A 25,855-nucleotide genomic window follows, 5' to 3' on the forward strand; every position below is an offset into this window, starting at 1 on the left:
ACTGCAGTTCACTGTGACTTTGAATAAAATTTATTTTCTGTATACCATTTTTTTTAAAAATGAATGGGAGATTGCAAATTTAGCATCTCATCATGTTTCAAATGTAACCATATAATTTCTCTTCCCTATGGCTACAATATTGGCAAGTAACCACTGGCACTTAAACGTTGTTTAAGGGGGCTTGTGCTTGTTTGAATTTTTTGCTAGGAAAAATTCTGTAATATAAAAAAGGGCAATTTACTATGGCAGTGCAGGAGTTGTGTGTGTACCCCACCACCACAGATGTGTGGCTTGTTTGAATGCTTTGCTCTTGACTGTTACATGATGTGGAAGAATTCACTGTTCTAAAGTCGCAAGATAACTAGGGTAACGGAAGTATAATTGAAGACAAATACTTTCTATGCAATCCTGAAGGGGGGCCGAACAATCTTAGGAGCTGGTGTAACCCATACGCTGGTGTCCATGCCACTTGTGCCGTGCAAACTGGCATGGATGGCCACTTACGCCAGCCCCCCTGGATTCCAGGGACAGAGTGGCCCTCAGAAGCCAGTGCGACCTCCTGCTGGCAGTCTCCCGGTGCAAGTTCCCGTACCAGCGTCCCAGGAGGCTTCCCAGGGGGTGGAGCTGCTATTAGGCAGCTTCCTAACCCTGTTCGGCTGGGAATGCCCTCTAATACAACAGCGTTACTTCACTGTACAACAGCATCACTGTTTGTAATGGGGCCTTTCCCCCCATTTTTGGGTTGTTTTTAAACCCCTTGTCGTTGTTGCGCCCCCCCCCCCCCGCGGTGGGGGGGAAACCTCTGTGGAGGCGCCGTGGCCGTGCCATCCCTGGGCTGCTGTGGTTCCCAGGATTGCACTGTTATTCTCTTTGAGTGCCAAAAGAAAGAAAAACTTGACCAGACTAATCCACGGTTACTTACCATAGACTTCAGCATGCAGAGCTTCTGCTCTAGTGCAGCCTCTTTTTGCTGCTTAAACTATTAATATAGAACCTTGATTGTCTTGCCCATTAGCTTAGTAGCTGATATTGTCCAAGAAAGGTAATTTTCTCTGTTATTTCTTCCTGTAATTTCATCTTTGTACTTATGAGGGCCAAGCTGGATTTCACTGTGGAAAACGCATGTTTTTCACACGTCTACCCCATTTTTTGTGTATAAAGTAGGGGGCCTTTAATAGCAAGAAGTAGGTATAGGCACTGAACACTCCCCAGTCCATTATGCGACCTACTTCTCTGTTCCTGGTTCATTTCCAGTTTTAGTGTCAGGAAGGGAGAACCGAGTACCCAAATTCAGGTAGGTATGATGGGAAAGCATTGAAGCCCTTCTCTCATGTGTTCATTCTGATATCATCTACACCCCTAATTTTTCTCCAGGTTTATAGGTGGGCATATCAGACACATGATTACTTTCCCCATATCTAGTATATCTAGTTCCAGGAGTGCCAACTTTGAAGCACTACAAGGCTTTTGGAGCAAAGTCTTTGTGAGCAAAATGTCAGGAGCTGCCATACTAGTAAGTGAAAGAACATTAATTGCTTGCCAGTAATCCAATATTTTCATTTACTTTGAGATGTAGAAAAAAAGAATAGCTGCTTCTCGGTAGAAATGACTGCTATGCAGCACAGGTACATGTGGCAAAGTTTTGACACAGGTTGCATTTATAGACCAGACACCATTCACCCCTGCTTAAGCTTTTCTATTACAAGTAAAGTTACTAGGCCAGAAGGTTACTAGGCCTGCCCCCATCATTAAAATTAAAAATTTTATTTAGTGAAAAACATTTGAGTGGTATTTTTCCTTATACAGAGTGGTAAGTTAAATAGCACCAAATTTAGCTCTTAGTTTTGTGCAGTTTTACACATGAGATACTGAGTTTAGCCCTCTTTACTGTTCTTCCCTCTTCTTCCTCTACCCCTGGGAACTGGGGGCTGCCTTTCACAGCAGTCACAAATCCAACGACCTACAAAATCAGAGATGTCAGTTAAAATCGGACTAAACAGCTGGTACCTATACAAAGGCTCAGGCTCCAATAAGTAATCTACAGCGCAATCCTAAAACTGCATAGGACTGCGCTGCAAATTAGGCTGCACTACTGTTTGTGCTTTCTTAGGAATACCTCCCATTGACTTCCATAGGATTTACTTCCAAGCACAAATATTTTTTTTAGGATTCAACTGGACGTTTTTCAATGTCATGCAATTTAGAGACAAGTTACAGGAGATCAGAACTACCTACGTAGTGCAAACCAACATTCAATATGAGTTTTTTTTTTCCTTCTTCCCAACGGAAAAGTGCATAACCCATCCATAATGGAAGAAAGATGTCTCCCTCATTATACAGTTCTTATGGTAACAATGATAGATATGCAAGGGGATGTATGGCCATCTGAATAGTGCAAGCTATGCCTCTGCATTGGTTTGCTTAATCCCAAAGGAATTCCATATCCATTCCCCAACACTGAATGAACTAGGATTCAAGCAGCACACTGCTACTCATTCCACAAATAAATTTTAGAGGAAGGGCAGCAGTAGGTTGCTTTAAGTTTCACATGGAGCACTGTCATATTTCCTGTTAGGCAAATTTTCTCTATACAGCAGGGAAAGAACAGTACACGAGGCATAGGGGGGACTGGTTCAACGGCACGGTCTCTTGTCTAATGGTAGAAAATGCTGCTTTAGTATAATTATAGTCCTGGATAATTTTTTAAAATCCACTATTAAAACAGAATCTAGCAACAGCTGATTAATAAAAAATCATCCCCCTTATTCAACCACTGTTGGTTTACTAGACTTCTGCTTCCCCAAATGCCTCATAGTTTTTTACAGAATTGAAATTCTGTTGAGATATCACACATGTTATTGAAGTGACACTAAAAGAGATGGGGGGAGGGAAGGGCGGAGAGGAGAAGGGCAGAGGTCACCTCAAATGAACACTGCATAATTCATCCAGAATAGTTCTAATCATTCACTACTATCAGTTCAGGAAAATATAAGCATTCATTACATCTATTCACCCGCTACAACTGACATTTATCATGTACTCTTCTATATGTCAGTATGTTCTTTGCAGCCTTACACAGTTAATCCTCAGTTTGGGTGGGAAAGCAATTCTATTTGTGCCAGCAAGTCTAGATTTCAAAGACTTTATGAATACAAATCGTGAAAGAGTAAATAAAACGTCTAAGGAAATCTTGTGTATAGCCATTTCTGAATGACTAGGATATAAAAATGACACAGAATAGTTGTCAGTTTTATAACACTATCACACGCAAATATCTTTCCCATAGAATGAAGGAAACCAGATTATGCTTCACTGATTTCAATAAATCAAGATTTTTTAAAAAGTAACTTTTGTAATTACCTGAGGGTATAGCACCAAGCCCCACACAAAATGTATGATAGCCACGATCACACACATCACAGAACATCATTTCTTCCTCATGGTGAGGCTGTCCACATATAATGCATGTTTTACACTCCATACATTGCCACGGGTAGGTCTTAATTATGGCAACAAGCTCTGCAGACATATCCAGACAGGAGGGGTGGCCTAGATCAAAACCAGCATCATTACTAGAACGGTCAAAAGAAATCTCTAAGAAACGTAATTAAATGGTTTATTTTACAAAATGTTAAGTCCCTTTAAGTGGATCGGCTATGCTGTAATCACAAAACTGCAAAAAAAAATCTAATTTTTTAAGCTTGCATGTTATTTTGCATATTAATTTTTTCAATTAATTTGTCACTTTAGAGCAGTACTTAGAGCATTCTTTTACTTACCACTGTTTTCACACTGGGAGCAGTGTATGAGTGCTTCTGCCTTCCCTTTCTTGTTGGACTCCTTACCCTTCAGACAAATTCCACATATAGCATTTGGAAAGGCCTTTGGCTGGAAGGGTAGAAGAGGGCTATAAATTCATTCCAGAAGAACTGATACAGGCATTTTTTTTTTCAAAATTCATCTCATTTTAACTTCTATAAATTAATGAAACCTCTGTATGATGATCAAAGGGAATGATTAAACAGACTGCATTGATTAAAAATACTTGGAATAGAAATGATCACAATATTTAAAGCATACAGAGTGAACAATGTGTATATTATTTAAAAAAATACTCTAGACCAAAATAGCATGTTAAAAACCAAATAATCAGATCACAGATTTTTACCAGGACAAATTAACTGTTTACAATCTGTTTGTGGCCTTAGTAATTGCACTGGGTCCAATAATTTATGAGTGAAACTCGGCTCCTAGAATGGAAGTGTCCCATTCCCACAATCCACTTGCCTTCTAAACAATGCCACTGGTGTTCAGGGGATCACCAGAACAGCTCAGGGTGTGATTTACTGGACTACATTGAGAGGGGGTGAATTAGTTCAAATCATCCCCCTACCCCACTGGTCTTAGTCTTATGCTTGAAGAAACAGACTATATGAGCCAACCACCCATAATGCACAAAAACCAGTGACATTTATGTCTGTTTAAATGGAACATGTGCCATTGAATGTTAATATCCAAATTTTCCATAAGTTTAACTTCCAGCTCATTCCTGAGATCTAAGGGCAAAAGCCCTTAGGAGGTCAGGAAGGCGCCTCGCCGACGTCCGGGCCCCCCGCACTGGCGTCCAGGCAACTAACACTGGCGCTAGTGGCCCGAACGCCAGCGGTAAGGCCTGGACACTGGTCGCAGGGCGCTGCCATAGCAGCACTGGCCCAGGACACCGACAAGGCCTTCTGCCACCGTCCGAACGCCATCAAAGGCCGCACCAGAGTCCCAGGAGGCGTTTCTGGGGCATTCCAGTGCCGGACTGGGCCACCTTTAGGTGGCTCCAAAGCCCTTTTGGCCCGGAAACTCCCTTTTATTTTTGGTGAGATACTCCAAGAGGGTTGCACGGATTTTTGACGCCGGGAGGAGGCAGTGCAGCCGCATTGCCTCCAAAGCCTGGCGCAGGCATTCCTCTCAGGAATGCACTATAATTAACTATGAATATACAAAGAGCATGTTAACCAATATAAACTGAAGAAAAAAATTGAGCATTACTTTATACTGCCATGTGTCATATAAACACTACAGACTTACAAAGATCCATAGAGGTCCACAGTGTTCCTATTAAAATCAGAGAGCTATAAAGGTGATATGTTTGGTATAAAATGAACTAATAGAGCATTAGCCCATTATTTTCAGTCCTGAACAGCAGGAACCCCACTCTGAGGTCTCAGGCTGCAATGTTGTCGCTGCTGCCACTTGAGGTTTCTCTGACTGTCCGTTTACTGTATGTATATCAATGGAAGCTATTGACTTGCATAGGAGACAGGAAGCAAGCTGCAATTAGGGACTTGCTTACAGGGGTAGGAAGCAAAACTTATTTCCTAACCCTCTTGCTGGCTGAGGTAGAAGTTGCATGCTAAACACATATCCCTGTGTAACTTTTTTCTTTATTCCATTGAGAATAAGCTGTGTAGCACCACCACGGTCATGATAGTGCAATGACCAGGTGTAGCCTGGGAACTGGTTTCTAAAATTATCAGCAGTACACATTACAAGAGTCCCAAGTACATGTCCTAATTATAATCTGGCACCATTACTGCTCTGTGTATTTCAGTAAGCTTAGCATCAAGTGATAGTTTGAAAGTGCTCCAGGTATTTTACACCTTATTTACCAATTAAAGTACTTAAAACTTGGATAAACTATACATTATATAGCTATAACCACCTGACTCCTGCTTCACCAGTACCAATAGCCAAGTGTTTGAAGTACTTACTATATTGAAGCAATGAAAATCAAATAGTCTATCAATAGATCAGTAAATTATTTACAATATTTTTGATTTACAGTTACGTTCATACAGAAAATATTGCAGAAAAATCATTTTTACTAGAGGGAACCTAATAAGCTGTTTTCCCTTTTCATGTCGATTTTTAAAAAGCCATGAAGCTCTTTTGCTGGATAATGGTACACTAAACCAGGCTTCTGTCAATAAAACTGACACAGTCTGTACAAGCATTTTGCGCTCATACAGAACAGCTGTCAGAGCTGTTCCTTACGTGAACCAGGGAAAGTTGCAGGTAATTTTTTTTTGTACAGCAACATCATATCAGTACTTAACAACCTGGAGCCCCTCGTGTTTGCAGAGCTGGCACTTCCAAGCGTGAGGCTGGCTAATTGAATATCAGAAACTGGCTGCACATTATAGACTAGTGTGTGATATTGTCCCTACAAGTTTCCTCTTGGTAGAAAAAAACCTCTGTATCGAGTAACCACCATAACATCTGAACAGATCTCAGCTTTGAAAGAGTGAAAGGTTTGAGCAAGCAGAACTGTGCAAGGCCAACAAGGAAAGGAGTGGCTTTGAACAAACATGGGATGGTCCCACACACGGGCCCTCCAAACACCCAGACGAGATACTCCTATCCTGAATTCAGATACACATTCTTGGCAGGGATACTTTTGAGAGAGCGGATATACTGCTAAGTAATCAATATTGCTTAACTACAAAACCACACTTACCAAATGGATAAAATAAAATTTGTTTCAACTGAAAATGGTATTAACTAAAAAGTTAAATGAAAAAGTCATTTTAAAAACAATTTCCATCTAAAGTTGTTATGTTAGCCAAATACTTCCAAATAATTACAAGAACTAATCTCGTTAGCATTTTTTTTTTCACATGGGCTAGCCCGATTTCAACTTTATTTTAAAAAAATCCATCCCTGTGATTTTGGAGTACTTTAACTTGTTTGGCCTCCATAGTTTTATTTTTTAAACAAATACCCAACAAGGCTTGTATGCACATCTCCCTTTTCAAAAGATGACAGAGGCATTCATGAATAATTTTTTGCTTATTTATTTTTTAAAAAAAGCATATTCCACCTGTTTTATACATAAATATAATCAAATGATGAAAGAAGTCTAACATTCACAAATGTCTCTACAAAATAATAAATACCATGGACGTGAAAACATACATATAAAATGGTACTATTAGCTAGTCTACTCCTACATGTATACCATTTTTTATACCCTGCTCCTCCCAACAAAAGGATCAAACTTCATTCCTGCAGCATTCACCCTCTTGTTACTGCTACATTCTATGAGTCAGGTTTTTATTGTGTTTTAAGCTATATCAAAATAGAACAGCAAGTGCACTTCTCTACTTTCTTTTGCCATATGTATATTCTGCTAAAGCATACAGCAGCAAACTCTCTCTTATCACCCCCAAAACAAAACTACATTTGAGTTACTGTACCTGTGCTGTGGTATGTGTGGATAACATTTTGATATCCCCCCTCTAAATGCTAACAAACATTGAGGTTGGAGCATTTATTGATAAAGGTTCCCTCTATTCCAAGCTCCACAAACTTTAAAGTGAGATAGTCACTGCATACCAATTCAAAGAGCCTCCCAAAACACAAAAAACACATTCCTACAAAAGTGTAATACAAAGGAAAGCCTGTTCACATTTCAAAACAATTCAAGTGTTACTAGAAATAAAAATAGTTTTACAGGAACACTGAAAAACACTGCCTAGGGTATTGCTGTCCATGTAATCTTTACCTCAACCGAAAGAAGGTAAAGAAAATGAAACCCTTCCATCCTGCTCCCAAAATTCAGCTGCAATCCATTATGCAGGTTGCTTAAATGCCATTGGACAGTGGCATTTAAGCAGCCCGCGTTCAGGGTTGTAGCTAAATGCCAAAATAGCTAAAAATGCTAAATAAGCATACCGTGTTCTCTAAAATCACAGTGCCAAAAACATCATCCCTTTCTTGTTTTTATAGCAACTAAATGTGAAAAATAAGATTCTGGCATGAGGGACATGAAAAGAAGTTGGGATGATGTCAAGATTTTACCCCAGTTTCTTGCTTCACACCAATCTCCCTAACTTTAAGAACAAAATACTGCATGTAAACTCAATCCTTCATCAGTTAAAAGCAAGAGAATGGCAACTGAGGAACAAAAGAAGAAGTGTAATAAACTACACTGATTCGCCTTTTTAAAAGCAGAAATAAATATGAAATTCTTACTGTAACACTCATATTCTGTAAGCTATTAAAAGTATGCATGCCATGTCCAAACTGTTCTTAATCTTGAATTTCAGTTTTATGACTATTATGATCTAAAAACTAGAATATGATGATATACAGGTGCACTAGTGAATGCTGCATAATAAAGCTATTACAAATATTAAGAGCTCCTAGGGACCACAGTTAATGTCCCTTTATAGACTTAAAAGTGTCTTAATATGTAGACACGTGGTATATCAATACTTGCTATAGACAGATGATAAATCTCCTTGTCTAATCAATTCCATGTAGTGAAATGTACTATATTTAATACCACTCTGATTTTGCATAAAGCAAAAAGTTTTCTGAGGTGAAGGTTATTCTTCATTCAGCTTAAGTGCCATAGGTAGCAACATAGAGTAGCAACATAGTTGGCACCAATAGGTTTTGAAAGTAGCTTATGCTATCTTCCTGGGGCTCAGTCCGGATGGAAGATTTCCTGTAGCAGTCCCACTGAAATGCAGACGCACAAGAACATAGTAGTAATCATTTCAGAGGGGGCTGCCCATAGGAGAACTTCACAATGGATCGTTCCCAAAGTTACTGAAAATGGTTTTGAACCACTGGTCAGCACAAACTTGGATCCATATTCAAATCCAAGAACTGTACAGCTCCAAAGTTAGCAGACAAGAAACTACGGATCTGTCCTTGGTGCTGTGCCTTCAAGACAATGGACTAGCTAAAGATGTATTTTGTGATCTTTGTTCACGTAATTTGTAAAGATCCAAAATGCTATAATGACTTCACTCAAGCATCATCTTTGGATTTTGTCAACCACCATATTATTGGTGTACGTTTGGGCAATAAGGTAAACATTTTCCCCCCAATGCTAATATGTAAAAATAGATGTGTTTTGCAAAAGTTTAAAATCTCTATTTGCTTCATTTAAAAATAATTCCTGAAAAACATATAACTAAAGTTCAGCATGTTTGTAACATAGTCTGAAAAATATGTGTTTATGCAGTTAAACAGTATTCCTGGAAGCCTTTTTGATCAAAGCGCCACAAGCCTAACTGAAAGGAACTGCTTATTTTGAATGATATAAAATCAGTCAACATACATTTCGCAGTTTGATGTGCTACTAAACTTTAAAATTAAATTACTCTTGCCGCACACCTCACAAACTCGACATTATTTAATCGTTTTTTTTGGCAATTCAAAATTACTTTTCTCAACTTTCTGTCTGTAAACCTTTTCATACACTTGCCTTACCTTCTTCAACTGCAATGTAAAGCAAATGTTCCACCATTTTCAATGGAAGCTATTGAGTTATTGCTTCTTATTTCCCTTAACCCTCAAAATGATAGATTAATTCCACTGTCACCTGAAAATTCACTTAATCCTAAATGGAAATTCATCAGCAATGCTGATGATTAAATACTAGATGTAATAGTGGCTGTTTAAAATGCAAGTCTTCTGCTAGGTCTGAAAGCTTGGGGGCTTGTTCAGACCTTACATCCCCCACACTCCAGCAGTAAGACTGGTGAAAGAAACAGTCTTGGGCTCATTCTTTGTTTCCATCATTTCACAATGGAATTCAATTCAAGATGGTAGGCAACCCAAGAGATTGCACAATGGAATCAAGGACCTTCCCCGATCCTGTAATATAAAATCTCTTCCTACACTGTAGAAGTCTGGGATTCCTGTATCATGGATTCTATGCTGCAGGATCATGGAGAGACCATGTTTGAATAAATGGTAGAATCTTCCACCTGGCGCTGCCTGCTTCATACGTTAAAGGATTAACAGTGGGGAGAAAGACATGAGTCCAAGACCAGCTCCTTATTTTACTGCATGTAGAATTACAGACGAAAAAGCAGACTGAACAGGTCCCTATGCTAACTGAATTTTTGGCTAAACACAATATTGTAATGCTTCTCCAAATTAGGCTTGCAAGTTCTTATGTGCAAAGGAAATTCTCTTAAGAATATACTACTAATTCATGTTCTACACTGTTAACTCTTTCCAGATGAAAAACATGTTATGCAACATTTTAGCTGCATTTTACAGTGATAGCAGACTGTCACACTGGCGAGCAAGCTATTTTAAATTCAACCTCAAATTTATACTTGATAACGTAACCATTTAGTGACTGGAGGCAGTGCAAAAACACCTCTCCACCCACTCCAAAAATGAAAAAATCCTCCTTATAATGGGGTTTCATGCTGCAATTGCTTAGGAACCAGTTTAGGTACAGAAAACAGAAGCGACTCCACAGCCAAGATAACGAGCAGTAAGGCCCCCAAGTAAAATAAAGCCACAGGAAGTAAGGAAGCAAACAGGAATGCACAAAAGAAGAGCAGCTAGTCAAGTATAGTAAGCAGAAGTTCCATATTTTTGAAAAACAAAGTTAAATGTTTCAGGGAGAGAGGCTGGTCAGTAAAGAAGCTGAGTCAGGGGCTTTTTTCTTCTACCTTGTACCCAGGAACTGATTTGGATACAGAACGTTTGGAGCCTTCTTTTCTTGGAGTAGAGTTCTTCTCCCTCGTTTTTTGTCTTCCCTGAAACGATTCCTCCTGGTTTTCAGGGGGGCATTCGCCTTCAGATACGTTGCCAGATGAGTTGTCCTACAACAAAAATACCTTGATATTGTTTGTTTGTTTGTGGCTCTTTCAAAGCTTCAAAGCCAGCTAAAGATCAGAAGGAACATCCTTTCTTTACCTTTCAAGAAGAGGGACAGACCATCCAGTTTTTTTTTTGTTTTTTTTTAGCACTGAGGTACCCAATTAAGGTAATACTAGCCTGATTCTACACTCCAGTAGTCTGCCGATTGGGGTGGCGTAGGGATCACACCCAACTCAAATGACAGAACAGCAGAAGTCACTGGCTGAGTACTTCAATACCCCTAGTATTAGTTAACGGCTAATAGTTTGTTAATCTGGGTTCTGTATTCTTTTGGAGATAACCTACAATACCAATAAACAGGCATAAAACAACAACAAAGTAATTAAGAACCTCCCAACTGCTTCACCCTTACGGAATACTGAATGGACCAAAGCTACATAATTTCTGAAACAACCAGGTGAAATTCCACTAAGACACAATGAAGGGGAAAGGTAATATATGTTTTAATACAAGCAGTTCAGCAGTTAAGAGTTACATTCAGCTGTGAAAAGCACAGGTTTAAATCCAGTCACTGAGATCAATGGCTTGCCAAGGCAAGTTGTTCTCTCTCAATGCAGCCACCTTGTAAGTTTCCTATGAACTGTACAGCATGAACAAAGTAGTACTTTGTAATATTACATAAAGTGTGGCAGGAATCCCCGAGCCCCAGCACTCGTGGAAAGTGCTTCCACACATACAGCTGATTCCCACTCCTACCCTGGTTGCACCCCTTGGGCCAACATTGTATGTCATTCCAGAAAGTCCTCCAACCCTGAGGAACAGATGCTGCAGTGGAAAAGAAGCATTGCAGTCATCATGCCTGAGGCTACAGAAAGCTCTTTGGATGTCAGTGTGTCCGCAGAGCACACACAGTTGATTTACATCCTGATCTTCTATATTTGCCAATTTTCAGTTGATCTTGCCACTAAGTGATAGTTCGATAAATTGCTTGTGACCAGGGAGTTCGCCCTGTTGCTTCAGTTTGAGCAACCAAGACTGCCTCCTTTCGCAATAATGAATTAAGTACTGCTTGGATCCAACCAGTCATTTCTCCCCTACTAGACACAGTAAGCAAAGAAGCAAGGGTTGTGCACTTGGCCACACTTTTTTAAGCATAAAATTCCTTTCACAAATTAGGACTAGATGCTCTGGACATCTTTTTCCCTCGTCATGAATTCAAGATAGAATTTAAGCTGGATCAGATGCAAATTATTTTATCTACAAAGTACCGAGCAAATAAGACAAAGAGCCTCTAAGAGCTCATTAGTTATTCTGTGGTTCTACCAAAAGAAGCGACTTCACTACTCTGAAAAACCTCTGCTGTATGGTACTGAACAGATGTGACAGTAGAGGAAAATGAGTTATTTGCTGCCAATACTGCAATAGAGTAGGCCTGCAAACAGCTCTCACCTGTGTTTAGTTGAAGTCAACCAGAGTTTTCTTCCACCTGTGTTCTACCCATTCTCCCATCTGCTTCATTCACCTCAAGCTTCCCAGAAAATCAGGGAGCTGCTCTGACCCTCTTTTCAACAGGAAAAAGTGTGTAGGGACAATTGCCACTACCTGGGTCACCTCTGTGTGACAGAAATATATCAAGGCCATCAACAAAACTGCCAGCCATCAAAAGGGGGGGTTGTTTTTTCTAAAGTACAGGTATAGCTCACCGAGTTGCCTTTGATTTTACGCTTCTCATCACCTCGCTCTTCCACGTCATCTGAATCTCCATCACTATCCAATGCAGGCAGCTCTGGATCCAAAGGAGGCTCATACAGAGCTGTATTTAGCGGCAAATATCGAAGCTCATCTGGGGAATATCTAAAGTTAAGCAGTACTCATTTTCAGTGCTATTATATAGTTATACATATCTGCTGATAAACAGTAATCTTGGAGATTAAATAACATGTCAAACGACTTGCTGAAGAATAAAACTGGACACAAGAAGCCACAAAAACTACATCGTTTCATATACAGGAGTACAAAAGTCTGTATTGCACAGAACTGCTAAGACTTTAAAAATATCTGACTATGCTGCAGACAGAGAGATCAACGGTACAATCTATACATTCATTCCCATCTGAACCTGCTGAAATCAACAGAATGTAGCGGCTATGCACAGGATTGCACTACCGGTTGTCTAACCTCCACATGTTATGCTGGACAAAGCATTCCTTTGTGACCTGTTTTACTTTTCTCCATATAAAATTATTAGATAACTAGATATTTTAAGCATTCTTCTGGAGAGTGAACCAGGAACTGTGTTTGTTTTCTTGCCAAGTGCCTGATCCTCTGAGGTTTATCTTGCTTCTACTGAATGCGCCATGAGATAAGACTAGCGTCCTCAGCTGTGCCCAAAACAATATTACTATTAGGAGTCGCTTAATCTTTGATTGCGTAAAGGTATCTTGTGAACCCATAGAAACTGAATGGATTGACTTGAAACAGGAAATTCAGACAGAGGCACCCTTAGATGGAATTCTGCAATTGGTTTAGAATGTTAAAAGGAATACAGACAAACTGAGATGCAATATTTGAAGGGCAAGCCATGCAAGGAAGATCCACAAGCTTGAGAGGTGCATATAGCTTCTTTTTAAACTGGCCATTAGCATTTAATTACTTTGCAAACAGAATCTTATGGGGCTCAATTCAGTCCACCACAGGCAAACTGCCCACATACAGGTGGATCCTCACACAATATAAAGGAGCCCAATTTCCTTTCAGCATGCACACATGTGCCTGACGACTGTGGAGAGTGGGAGCACCTTTAATATCCTTGTCCAGCACCCCCTTCCAATCAATCAAGGAACATGAGCATTTGGTCACCTGAACAGAACCTTTTGGAGGTTTCTCCATGCAAACTGGTAAGATCTGCTACTACCCATTCACATACAATATTTGTGGGGGTTATCATGTGGAACAGCCTGCCTGAGGAGTTCAGGAAGGCTCACACAGTACTATCATGCTGCAAAATGTGCAAAACAGAAATGTTCAGGAGGGCATTCTTATGATGGAATAGATCTGCAGTGAAGCAGAATGGTCAAGGGTGTAATCCCACATTCTGCATTGTCTGCACTATATACTGGCCTGGGCAGTTTGCTATTCACATTGTAATTTAATTTTGTATTCCTAGTCCTATCGCATTGGTGTTGGAATTCAGTTGTATTCCTAGTTCTATTGTTTTGTTCATTGTATATCTTGTGCTGTATGTTCACGCTGTTGTTTGCATTGTCATGCTATGTTACACTCAGGCAATGATCCCATTGACTACAGCGAGGCTGCACCACTAAAAAAGGTGGTGTAGCAACACCGCAGTGCAAGGGGGCATTCCTGGGGCAAAAGGGGTTAAGAAGCTGTCTAAGGGCAGCACCACCCCCAGGAATGCCTCCCAGGATGCCAGTGCAGGGACTTGCACTCTAATATTACATACCTTTCTTGTTTCAAGTCAAGTTCTAGTTGCAATTTCTACAAATTACACTTCGTTAATGAAGAAAAAGAAGAAGAGTTGGTTTTTATATGCTGACTTTCTCTACCACTTAAGGAAGAATCAAACTGGCTTACAATCACCTTCCCTTCCCCTCCTCACAACAGACACCCTGTGAGGTAGATGGAGCTGAGAGTGTGACAAGCCCAAGGTCACCCAGCTGGCTTCATGTGCAGCAGTGGGGAAACAAATCCAGTTTACCAGATTAGCCTCCGCCACTCATGTGGAGGAGGGGGGAATCAAACCCGGTTCTCCAGATCGGAGTCCACTGCTCCAAACCACTGCTACACCATGTTGGCAGATTCATCAGCACAACCTTATCTTATTATTTTTACCATACCTTTTATAGTACTCCTGAAATTGGCCTGGGATAAGAGCCACTGGATAAGGGCTTACTTTTGTCCGTTCAGTAGGTAAGATTTTGTATTTTCCTTGAGGTACCTGAATAACCTGCATTAACACAAAAAAGCAAGGAATTTAAATTCCACAGCAATTTTATGAACAGATTTGCTTTTCTGTGTGATCATCAAGCTATTGCCAAATAAGGACAATGTCCTGCCGTAACACCATGAGACTTGAGCCATGTGCACGAACAGATTAATTCCCACAGTTCTCTCTTCTTTCCTCCCTACCCCAAACCAAGCTGGGCAACACAAATACTGACTTGAATATTCTGTTATGCAGAACTGGAGCATTTTGATTTTGTTTCCACTCTCCACATGCAAAATAACACGACCTGGAGTGCAGAGATGTAGGCACATGTGCCCTGGATCACATTGGTTTGGCATTGGTTCTTACTGAATTATATTTTCATTTTAAATGTTGATTTTAATTGTTCAAATACTTTAATGTTTTTATGTGCACCACCTTGGGGACTCTGATCGGGTGAAAAGGCGGGATAAAAAATGTTTTAATAAATAAGCTGCTTGGGGATTGAAGGATCAGCCTGTCCTAGAGGAGGCTGCACTCCCCAGAAACTTGGGGTTACTGCTGCAGCCTGGCCCACAGTCGGAAACTGAGATCTCCTGTAGCAAGTTGTGCCTTTTATCACCTTTGGATGATACTCCAGCTATGGCTGTTACTCAAAAGTGTGAACTGGCCATGGTGGTTTGTGGTCTGACTACACCCAGGTCAGATTACTGTAATTTGCTGTAGGCTGGGGCTACCTTTGAAAACAGAAACTTCAACTCATCAAAATGCCTCAGCCAGGCTGCTGTCACTGCTGGGATAAAGGATCTGCACTGGCTGCCCATTCATTTCTGGACACAATTCAAAGTGATTGTTCCTAACTTTAAAGTCCTAAATGGCTTGGGGCCAGGGTACCTAAAAGACCATCTCCTCTCATATTGTCCAGTGTGCCAAATAAAATCTGCCTCACAATCCTTGCTGTCCATGACCACCACCATCCCGTTGGGCTGTCATGGCCAGGCAACCAGCAGGAGACAGGGTGGGCTGGGACATGGGGAGGGGCAACATCGTTAACTTCACTTCGGGAGAAAACCCAGAAGCGATATCAGTCCTTTCTAGGAATCACTGGAAACTATGGTAAAACCACAGAGCTGCCAGTGATTCCTAGAGAGGTCTGATTCCCTTCCAGGTTTTCTCCAGAGGTGACATCACAGCATTGCCTTTTTAAATTTTTCTCTTTCCACCTCTCTGAGTAGCAGCAGGAAAGAACTCAGTGCAGGGAACCCCCTGGCCCCACCAGGGGCTTGGCAGCCCTAGCCCTCCGCTTTCCAAGCTGAAGTGGGTAGTAAACAGAGACAGGGTTTTTTCAGTAGTGGCATCTTATTTATGGAATGTTTGTTCCCCTTGAGGCTTGCAGGGCACTGACATTGTTCTCTTTTAGGCACCAGGCCAAAATATTCCTGCTCATCCAGGCTTTTAAGTAACGGGTTGATTTTTTTAAAACACTATTTTAGTATGCTTTAACTCTGGAAACTTATTTCAAGCTACTCAGTGGTCTATATTTTTATTCTGTGACTTGGTTTTCAATGCTGTGATATAATTAATAAGTGTTAATGTTCTGTTTATATTATTTTTTATTTTGCACACCACCTTGGGCATGTTCTCTGGAGAAGGAGCATAGAAATTTTCTAAATTAATAAATGAAAGCACCAAGGGTGGAAGTATCTTTAGCATGAAGCTCCATCCCATGTAAAACATTTTCTGAATAATGACTGAGTCTGAAGAAGAATTAGTGCCATGGGAATTACTTCCTTAGCAAGGTGCTTAGAGTTTTCAGCTGGCAAATGTGTGAGTCAGGCTTTATTTACAGAATATGGCCATAGCATCCCACGTGCTCTTTTGCTTTTCAATTAGAGCTGCATATAAAAGAAAACGTAAAGAACCAGTGTTTAATTAAAATGCATTATCGTTCTGAAATGTGAGGAAAATATTGTTTAAACGTTCACTTTTTTTTCAGGGCAATGAATAAAGGGGGCATTTAAAACAATGGCAAATGCATTAATATCCCACTATTCTGTGTACAGACAACAAAGACTGAGCTAGAATACGATGTCTTCGATTCAAGACCTATGCTCAATTCCCTAATCAACCATGAACAAGCAAGATAGCAAAGTGGATCGGAAATGATGCCAAACTGTAGCTCCTGAGAAACACTAAACTCACTGTTAACTTAACAAGGAATGCTAGCCAGAACCGCCCCCGCCCCACCCACCATGACATCTTTACTACAAACAAAAAGCTACCTATAGCAATTTGAGCAAGAAAGTTAAGCCACCCTACATGTGTCTGTAAATCAAAATAGGCCCTTCTTTCTTCCATTCGTTCACGGTTTAAGTTGCTGTTAAACTCAGCAGCTTTCTTGGCAGCTTTCTTAATATATTCTGGAACTTTACTTGCTTCAACTTTTTGAGTGTTCTGCTGTTGCATTTGCTGAAAGAAAAACACTTTCATTAATTCACAAGCAGCAGATGTTTTATGCTTCAAAAGCCATTCCATGTCATTCTTTAAAAAAAAAAAGAAAATGTGACCAAATAACGTTTGGGAGAATACTTACAGAATACTCTTTATAATGATCAGTTATTCGCTGACGTTCTTTTTCTTGAAGTATGACAGAATACTCAGCATGTTTGGCAGGGTATTCTTTAATCATCAGATCAATGACTTCATCACTGCGTAAGGCTGTTAGACCTAAATAACATCAAGGAGTTACTCACCTGATGAGTTAAAAAGTATTTGAGAAAGAGGCAAAATAAAGGCTTCTGGGGTTTAATCTGTTTATTTGTTTAGATCTGGATCTCATTCTATTTTAAAACACGAGTACAAGAGAAAATGTATGTGGCCACTGCATAAGGATCTGGGAAAACAAAGCGTGTACCTCAGACATCATGTTGTACAGTACGATGGCCAAACTGGCTGTCAGATGCAACATGTGTGTGAGGAAGCCCCCCACCCCACCAAAGTTGCATGGGGAAGGAGATGATTGTGATGCTGGTTTTCTGGAAAAGTCTGAATGGAAAAATTTCCAGAAAATTATTTGAGGCCCTAAATACAATCTGATTTGATTTAACACTTTATTGTCACAATGAACAAAATTAAAAGAATATTAATTGTACACCCCAACAGCAGCAAATACTTAAACTAAAATATTTAATGAGGAAAAAGCAAATCAAGTGTTGCTTAAATGTTGTATCCAAGCAAATTCAAAACTTTATATGGAAATGATCTTTATTGGAATAATACAAAAAATTAAAGATAACAGCATGTACTTCCCTTACTTTGCTTAAATGTAACAAACAAAAACCACACAACACTGAAAACCACTGATATATTAACTGTTGCACACCCAACCAACTATGCATCATATGCTTTTGACTCAACTATTTCAATAGAATTTAACTCTCCTCCACGGAGATCACTAGGATACATAGTTTCCCTTTCAATGCATCATTTGCATAACTTATTAATTCTATATCAGATTGGTAATTATCTTTTCTACCATGTGAGGAAAAGAATAACTTTATTTTTATTTGAATTACTATATGTATTTGTAATTTTATCCCACCCTCCAGCCCGAGTTTTCAAATCAACAACCAAAATACGTACTCTCCCACAAAATTCCTAGGGATAATTACCTAAAAAAAATAATTACAACTGCCATGCTTGCCATGTATTGGGACTGGCATCCTTATTAACAGTATGAAACATGAGATCTCTGGAAAATTTTATTTTCCACTCCAACTCTCTAGGGCTGATGTGAAAAGCAGCAGCAGCACGGTACAATGGGTAATTAACCCTTTCCCTGCTTCTTTTATCCACTTCAAATCTCTGCAAAGCCACACAAACACCCCCGTTTCTGATAGAGGTCCAAATGTGATTGCAAATGCACATTTGGAAGGGGGGAACTAGCCCCTTTAAGGTCACAGAATATAATTTTTCTCTGGATCCAGGCTATTAGAATGATTAAGTCCCTCTACATTTAAAACATTTCTAATTAGAAATGAAACCACACAAATAATTTTTAACATCTTTAAACAATTTTATTGTTAAAAGCTAGATATCAAAAATATTCCTACCCACAACTTCATTTTAGCCTCCTCAGAATGTTTAAATACTACATAAAAATGTCTTACCTAAGGTGCACTGTGTTTCTGTAATCACATTTAACTCTCTGAGGTAGAGTTTCTCTTTGTGAGATAAATCTCGTCTTTCTAAATCTCCAGGAAAAGAGGAGAAAAGTAGCAAAAAAGGTGTAATGGATTTTTTGCAACTTCTTCAAAACCATGAAATACATATAGTTGTATTAAGATTAGATTTCACTCAAGAGCTTGCATTACAAAAAATATTTTAAAATGTTTGGAGCCTTGATCCAAAATATAATAATCTGAACGCTATGTCCACTGATTTCCACAGAATTTACTTCCAAGTGTGTTAGCAGCCTTAGAAATCTTAATATGAAAGACAATAATAATAAATCATCAGTTCAATACACAAATCCACAATCTCCTTCATCATCAAGAGAAACAGCCACTCCTGGGAATATCATAATTAAATTACGAAGTAGACTACATGAAACATGACATCAGGAAATCAGTAAGCAGATCTCCTGTGGATGAGGTTCTAAGTCATAAATAGCCATACTAATAAAAGCTAGATCTAACTTAAAATGGATGCTTTATTAATTCAAGGTTTGTTTAAATTATATAAATTGTCTATGAATTGTATACCCTATAGTTTTAGTTACTGCATATTCTCCAGTTTTAATTCTGTAACTGATATGAATGTATCTGAATCTGATCTAGATTAGAAGCTACAGTGGGTGGGAAATGGAGAGCTTAATCCTTCCCCTGCCCTCTATCCCCCTCCCCACCAAGCCATCTTCTCCAATGGGTGAAAACAACCATTTGGTGCCTGTCTCCTTCCACCACAGAACAAACAGAAGGTGGGAGGTGGGAGAGATGATGACAACACATGTCTGAGGTCAGGAAATATCATGAACAGCTACGCAGAAGTGGTAGAATACCTCAACTGTAACCTCCCGTAACCAAACTCTGAGGCACTAACTTTTATCAGCCTGTAAAAGTGCCCATTGGCTTAACTGCGTATTAAAAATGCTAACGTATAAAGATTTAATTTGCAATATTCAATAAGCCTTTAATATGAATACCTGGATATTTTCGCTTAAAGGAAGTCACACCTAAGTATTCACTGACTTGCTCTTGAAGCATATAGTATTCTCCGGTTTCGTCAGGTGGCCATTTGTATTCTATAAGATTTTCAGCTGGAAAGTAGCTAAAGCTAAACAAAAAAGATCAAACACTTGAAACAGACAATTTTTAAAAGACCACCAACTGTTGCTTGGGGAGGGGGCACGAGGACAGCACTTAATTTGCCATCTCTACTTCAACCACTTAATTCACCAGCAGCTTAGGGATATACCCGCACTCAGATTTCTACTTTGAATTAATACAACTTTGATTTTGTTGGCTGCCTTGAGCATATTCACGGAAAGGTGGAATAATATATAAATAATAGAAAATGAAAGTTCTGCGGCCTAACATTTCATGCATGTGTAGTTTTACTTGCTCTTTACTAGAATGCTCTTTATGTATAAACTTGCCATAAGAGTGCTGTATGTTAAAATGTACCATTTTCAGCCTTAACCTACTCATAAAGGTGTCTTGAACTACTTTTGCACCAAATTTCAGTATTCTGTCTAGAATGGGAATAGCTTCACCATTTATAAGCATGCTTTCCAAAGAACAAAAGTTTGGCTAATTTCATGTAATAGAAGTATAAGCCTTTTAGACATTTCTAGTGATTAACTTTGTCTAAGTATATCCCCAGTTTCAGAGCTATACACATAAAAGTATCAGTTTTAACAGTTTTAACACCCTCTTGACTAAGAGAGCCAGTCAGCAAGTATCGTTATAGATATTTAAATAACCAAACAATGATCAGAAAAAACATACATGACATCATTCTAGAGAATGATGTTCTTAAAAACACTTTACCTAAGATCTTGACTGGAGGTTTCACAGCTGCGTGAGCTGTCCCCTGAGCCCATTCGCCGTCTTTTAGATGGTTGGCTGCCATCATTTGAATTTTCTTCTGTTTCATCCTGAGACAAGATCAAAATGCCATATGTTAACACACAGAACTCCAAGGACCTACTGCACATAAACCTCTTCTACCCAGGTTATTTGTCCCAGGTTTGATGCTGTTGGGAAGCACATCCCCCCCACCCGCTTTCCCACAGCATCATGGTGCATTCCAGCACCTCCTGGGTTTTCCTTTTTCTACAATCCTTCCCAAACCAGCCTTGCCACAAAGTTTTGGGGAAGATTGCAGCAAAGCCTGGGCGGCTGCTCCTGTGTTGGAAAATTTAGATTTTCCCAGTCCTGTCCACAGGGCAACCGTTTTGCCTGCCACGGGTGGAAGGCAAGGTTTTGGGGTCTTCTGATCAGCAACTGAGTATTATTATAGCAATCACTTTCTCCCCAGCTTTCATTTTTAAATGCCTTTATATATTTGCATCAAAAGAGGCTACAGACTTACTTTTTAAACAAATGAAAGCAGGGAAGTCAAAGAACCCTTCCGAGGTTGGTAAAATGAGTACCCAGTTTGCTGGGGGTAAAGGGAAGATGACTGGGGAAGGCACTGGCAAACCACCCTGTAAACCAAGTCTGCCTAGGAAACGTCGGGATGTGACGTCACCCCATGGGTCAGGAATGACCTGGTGCTTGCAGAGGGGACCTTTACGTTTTTTAAAGGATATTAATGGGAATTACTACCCCGCAAATAAAGGTATCATGTCAGAAAGTCAGGAGCTTAAGGATTTTCTGTCCCTATGAAAACCCCATAACCAAAACTCAGTCACACTGCTGTGAGACCAAGAAACAGAATCCAAGATGGGGCTATGTTGAGGAACGGAAGGCTGAGTTCTCAGCAGCTGAGGCCACTAACAGTAGTAAACAGATTTAGCTCACACATCAATGGTCTCTCCCAATACAGTCCTTTAACTTCCCTATAGATATGAGTGACTGCTATTCGCTACTACGGGGAACGTAAACCGTTACAATCGCAGTTGAATACAAAGCCCTTTATGCTGAACAGCCATGCACCCTCTACACACCCCCTTCCCTTGCTGTACAGAAGCCTTCGGTCCTCACACACCCTACTAGAGTGCCAGTGTGGTGTAGTGGTTAAGAACGGTGGTTTGGAGCAGTGGAGTCTGATCTGAAGAACCAGGTTTGATTCCCCACTCCTCCACATGAGCTACGGAAGCTAATCTGGTGAACTGGATTTGTTTCCCTACTCCTACACAGGAAGCCAGCTGGTTGACCTTGGGCAAGTAACTCTCTCTCAGCCCCACCCACCTCACAGGGTGTCTGTTGTGGGGAGGGGAAGGTGATTGTAAGCCGGTTTGAGTCTCCCTTAAGTGGTAGAGAAAGTCGGCATATAAAAACCAACTCTTCTTCTTCTACCTGCCATAGGCCATGCGTTCGCGGGAGGTTTTGCCTTGGATTTGCCGCTCAATAGATGCACATTTTTCCCATCCGAATTCTCAAAACTCAAAAATAAGCCCCCATGCAGAGTTTTGAGGATTCAGATGGGGGGGGGGGATGTGCATCTAGAGAGCAGCAAATTTAAGGCAAAATATCCCATGCATAAATGGCTATCATGCTTGACATTTTGCTGCTGGGGGTTAGAAAGGCGGATAAGAAGGTAAACAGAAGGCAAAACATCCCATGCATAAATGGCCATCATGATTGGCATTTTGCTATAGGATGATAAACATATATATCTTAAGAAGTATAAACATTTATTTAGTTAAACATAAACATATTGGACTGTTACATTTGCTTGTTAAATAATTCTTCAAATCCGACTCAGTTTATATACTTATATATTTGGAAAAATGCTTTTTTATATATTGGACAATCTCCTTTTCCTCCTTCCCTTTTTTCTTCTGTATCCTCTCATTAAAATAAAATAAAAAATACAAATTAAAAAAAAATGATTGGCCCTTTGCTGCTGGGGGTTAGAAAGGCGGATAAGAAGGTAAACAGAAGGCAAAATATCCCATGCATAAATGGCCATCATGCTTGGCCTTTTGCTGCTGGGAGTTAGAAAGGCGGATAAAGAAGGTAAACAGAAGGCAACACATCCCATTGCATAAATGGCCATCATGCTTGGCATTTTGCTGCTGGGGGTTAGAAAGGCGGATAGGAAGGTAAACAGAAGGCAACACAACCCATGCATAAATGGCCATCATGCTTGGCCTTTTGCTGCTGGGGGTTAGAAAGGCGGATAAGAAGGTAACCAGAAGGCAAAACATCCCATGCATAAATGGCCATCATGACTGGCATTTTGCTATAGGATGATAGGGATCAACATATATATCCTAAGAAGTATAAACATTTACTTAGTTAAACATAAACATATTGGACTGTTACATTTGCTTGTTAAATAATTCTTCAAATCCGACTCAGTTTCTATACTTATATATTTGGAAAAAATGCTTTTTTAATATATTGGACGATCTCCTTTCCCTCCTTCCCTTTCTTCTTTTGTATCCTCTCATTAAAATAAAAAAATATATAAATTAAAAAAAAATGATTGGCCTTTTGCTGCTGGGGGTTAGAAAGGCGGATAAGAAGGTAACCAGAAGGCAAAACATCCCATGCATAAATGGCCATCATGATTGGCATTTTGCTATAGGATGATAGGGATCAACATATATATCATAAGAAGTATAAACATTTACTTAGTTAAACATAAACATATTGGACTGTTACATTTGCTTGTTAAATAATTCTTCAAATCCGACTCAGTTTCTATACTTATATATTTGGAAAAAATGCTTTTTTAATATATTGGACGATCTCCTTTTCCTCCTTCCCTTTTTTCTTCTGTATCCCCTCATTAAAATAAAAAAATAACAAATTAAAAAAAAATGATTGGCCTTTTGCTGCTGGGGGTTAGAAAGGCGGATAGGAAGGTAAACAGAAGGCAACATATCCCATTGCATAAATGGCCATCATGCTTGGCATTTTGCTGCTGGGGGTTAGAAAGGCGGATAGGAAGGTAAACAGAAGGCAAAACATCCCATGCATAAATAGCCATCATGATTGGCATTTTGCTATAGGATGATAGGGATCAACATATATATCATAAGAAGTATAAACATTTACTTAGTTAAACATAAACATATTGGACTGTTACATTTGCTTGTTAAATAATTCTTCAAATCCGACTCAGTTTCTATACTTATATATTTGGAAAAAATGCTTTTTTAATATATTGGACGATCTCCTTTCCCTCCTTCCCTTTCTTCTTTTGTATCCTCTCATTAATATTAAAAAAATTACAATTTTTTTTAAAAAAAAATGATTGGCCTTTTGCTGCTGGGGGTTAGAAAGGCGGATAGGGAGGTAAACAGAAGGCAAAACATCCCATGCATAAATGGCCATCATGCTTGGCCTTTTGCTGCTGGGGGAAGTGAAGAACCGCCAAGCGCAGGCAAAGCGCAGCAGCCTCAGAGGAGCCCTTTCTGGGTCCCCGAGGAGCATCTCGGGGCTTCGGCTCCGCCACCAGGCCAGGGGAAAGGGAGGGAAACGCGCCTCCCGGCCCCTCGGCCCGCGGCTCCCCCTCGCGCCGCTCATTCGCCCGACCAGGCCCCCCCGCCGCCGGGGAAGAAGGGCCCGCCGCTCGCCTCACCTTCAAGGACTGGGCCCCAGGCGTGGCCGGGTCGCTGTCACAGACCCGAGGGGACAAAACGGCCGCCATCGCCGGCCACGGGTGGGCGGGGCGGAAGAGAGCGCCCTCCTCCCCTGCCGCTCTGGCAGTCCCGCCTCTCTCCCTCCGCGCCGGGGAGCAGCGCCACCTGCCGGCGCGGAGGTGGCCGCGCGTTTCCCCGGGCGTTCCGGGCCCCTGGGGCCGGTGCAGCGGCACGTGGGTGCTGCCGCTCGCCGCTTCCGCGTGCGACCCTGCTGTCAATGGAGCGTCTGCGCATGGGAGGTTTTGCCTTGGGTTTGCCCCTCTCGAGATGCCCATTTTCACCATCCCGAGTTCTCAAAACTGTGCAAGGGGGGGGGGCTTAATGTTGAGTTTTGAGAATTTAGATGGGGAAAATGTGCATCTAAAGATAGGACATTTTGGAGGACTTTCAGTCATAGGGTCGCCATGAGTCGGAAACGACTTGACAGCACTTCTCTCTCTCTCTCTCTCTCACACACACACAGAGTGGCAAGTCCAAGGCCTGGCTCAAGCCTCTAGACCAGTGGTTCCCAACCTTTTTTTGACCAGGGACCACTAGGACTTTTTTGTTCGGTGCAGGGACCCCAAGGTTCAAAATAAAAATTCAGGGAATTTGAAAATAAACTTTAATCATCACTGTTAGTTAAACATTAAACTTAGAATAATATTTGAATATATATTTTTATAATAGAGAACTTTTAATTGAAAATATTAATTTATTATGGGTTTATAACTTTGTTTCACGGACCTTAATTTAGTTCTCGCGGACCCCTGGGGGTCCACGGACCCCCAGTTGGGAACCAGTGCTCTAGACCTCAATGCGTTCACCTCTCCAGCTTTATTTCACTCCCCTCAGGACATCTAGGATTCCTTTCATTGTCACTAGCAGGTCAGGAGTTTGGCATCATGTAAGCCAGAACTTCTACTTCTGTTTCTTAAGAGATTTTCTTTCAAATTAAGAATTCCCCTCTACTTCAAATTACCATGGATGATGGGAGGGGGGGGGGCTTGGAAAACTCACTTATTTGAGTCCTTCAGATCCAGGCAGGCAAGCTTAGAAAAGTTATCTTTAGTTATATAAGCAGTTACAAAAAGAAAAAGCATACTGCTGAACAACTAACAACATCTGAGCAAAGGAAAATAAAAAGAGTGAAACACATATCCTCTCACCCTAGGTCTAAAACTTACCCCTGTGATGCTAAATTAATGGGTAGAGAGAAGAGGCTTAAAGTTTCCAGATTTCTTCTTCAGGCTCTGTTTGTATTTTTACCTTTCTAAGCCATCGTGTTGGTTGCCTTCATTTCTCACCTCCAAATGAATTCCAAAATGTGCTTTCTCCTCCCACCATGTGTTCTGCCCCCTCACAAAAGGACAGTGATTCTCTCTCTAGTGAACAGACCCCTTCCCAGCTAAAAAATCTACGAGGTTCCTGCTACCTCCATTGAATACATGCTGCTTTCCCAGGCAGGTAACAGGTCAGTT

At 40.4% G+C, this 25,855-nt stretch overlaps 1 protein-coding gene across 2 annotated transcripts; it reads right to left on the reverse strand.

The window, feature by feature from the left end:
• Positions 1 to 1,748: 1,748 nt before the first annotated feature.
• PHF10 (PHD finger protein 10) lies at positions 1,749 to 24,403 on the reverse strand. Of its 2 annotated transcripts, none has more exons than XM_056852778.1 (12): positions 24,335 to 24,403; positions 20,626 to 20,732; positions 19,779 to 19,909; positions 18,745 to 18,828; positions 17,169 to 17,302; positions 16,895 to 17,044; positions 14,487 to 14,596; positions 12,333 to 12,483; positions 10,479 to 10,631; positions 3,780 to 3,888; positions 3,361 to 3,549; positions 1,749 to 1,960 (listed from the first exon to the last, which is right to left on the reverse strand). In XM_056852778.1, the coding sequence occupies exons 1-12, from the start codon at positions 24,401 to 24,403 to the stop codon at positions 1,875 to 1,877; spliced, it is 1,473 nt and encodes a 490-aa protein (XP_056708756.1). In that variant the 3' UTR covers positions 1,749 to 1,874. The 2 variants fall into 2 exon arrangements, with proteins under 2 accessions (XP_056708756.1, XP_056708757.1); XM_056852779.1 differs by having other exon boundaries at positions 18,745 to 18,822; positions 24,335 to 24,402.
• Between the last annotated feature and the right edge of the window lie 1,452 nt (positions 24,404 to 25,855).

The sequence above is a fragment of the Euleptes europaea genome, chromosome 7 (assembly GCF_029931775.1).
Source record: "Euleptes europaea isolate rEulEur1 chromosome 7, rEulEur1.hap1, whole genome shotgun sequence".
In the NCBI taxonomy this organism is placed as follows: Eukaryota; Metazoa; Chordata; class Lepidosauria; order Squamata; family Sphaerodactylidae; genus Euleptes; species Euleptes europaea.

Coding starts and splice junctions, on each gene's coding strand:
- PHF10 (XM_056852778.1), bottom strand. CDS start 24,403: ATGGCGGCCGTTTTGTCCCCTCGGGTCTGTGACAGCGACCCGGCCACG. Junction 14,597..16,894: donor ATTTTGATTTACAGACACAT/GTAGGGTGGCTT, acceptor GTGTTAATGCAG/GTTATTCAGGTACCTCAAGG. Junction 12,484..14,486: donor TTTCAGGAGTACTATAAAAG/GTATGGTAAAAA, acceptor GCTTAACTTTAG/ATATTCCCCAGATGAGCTTC.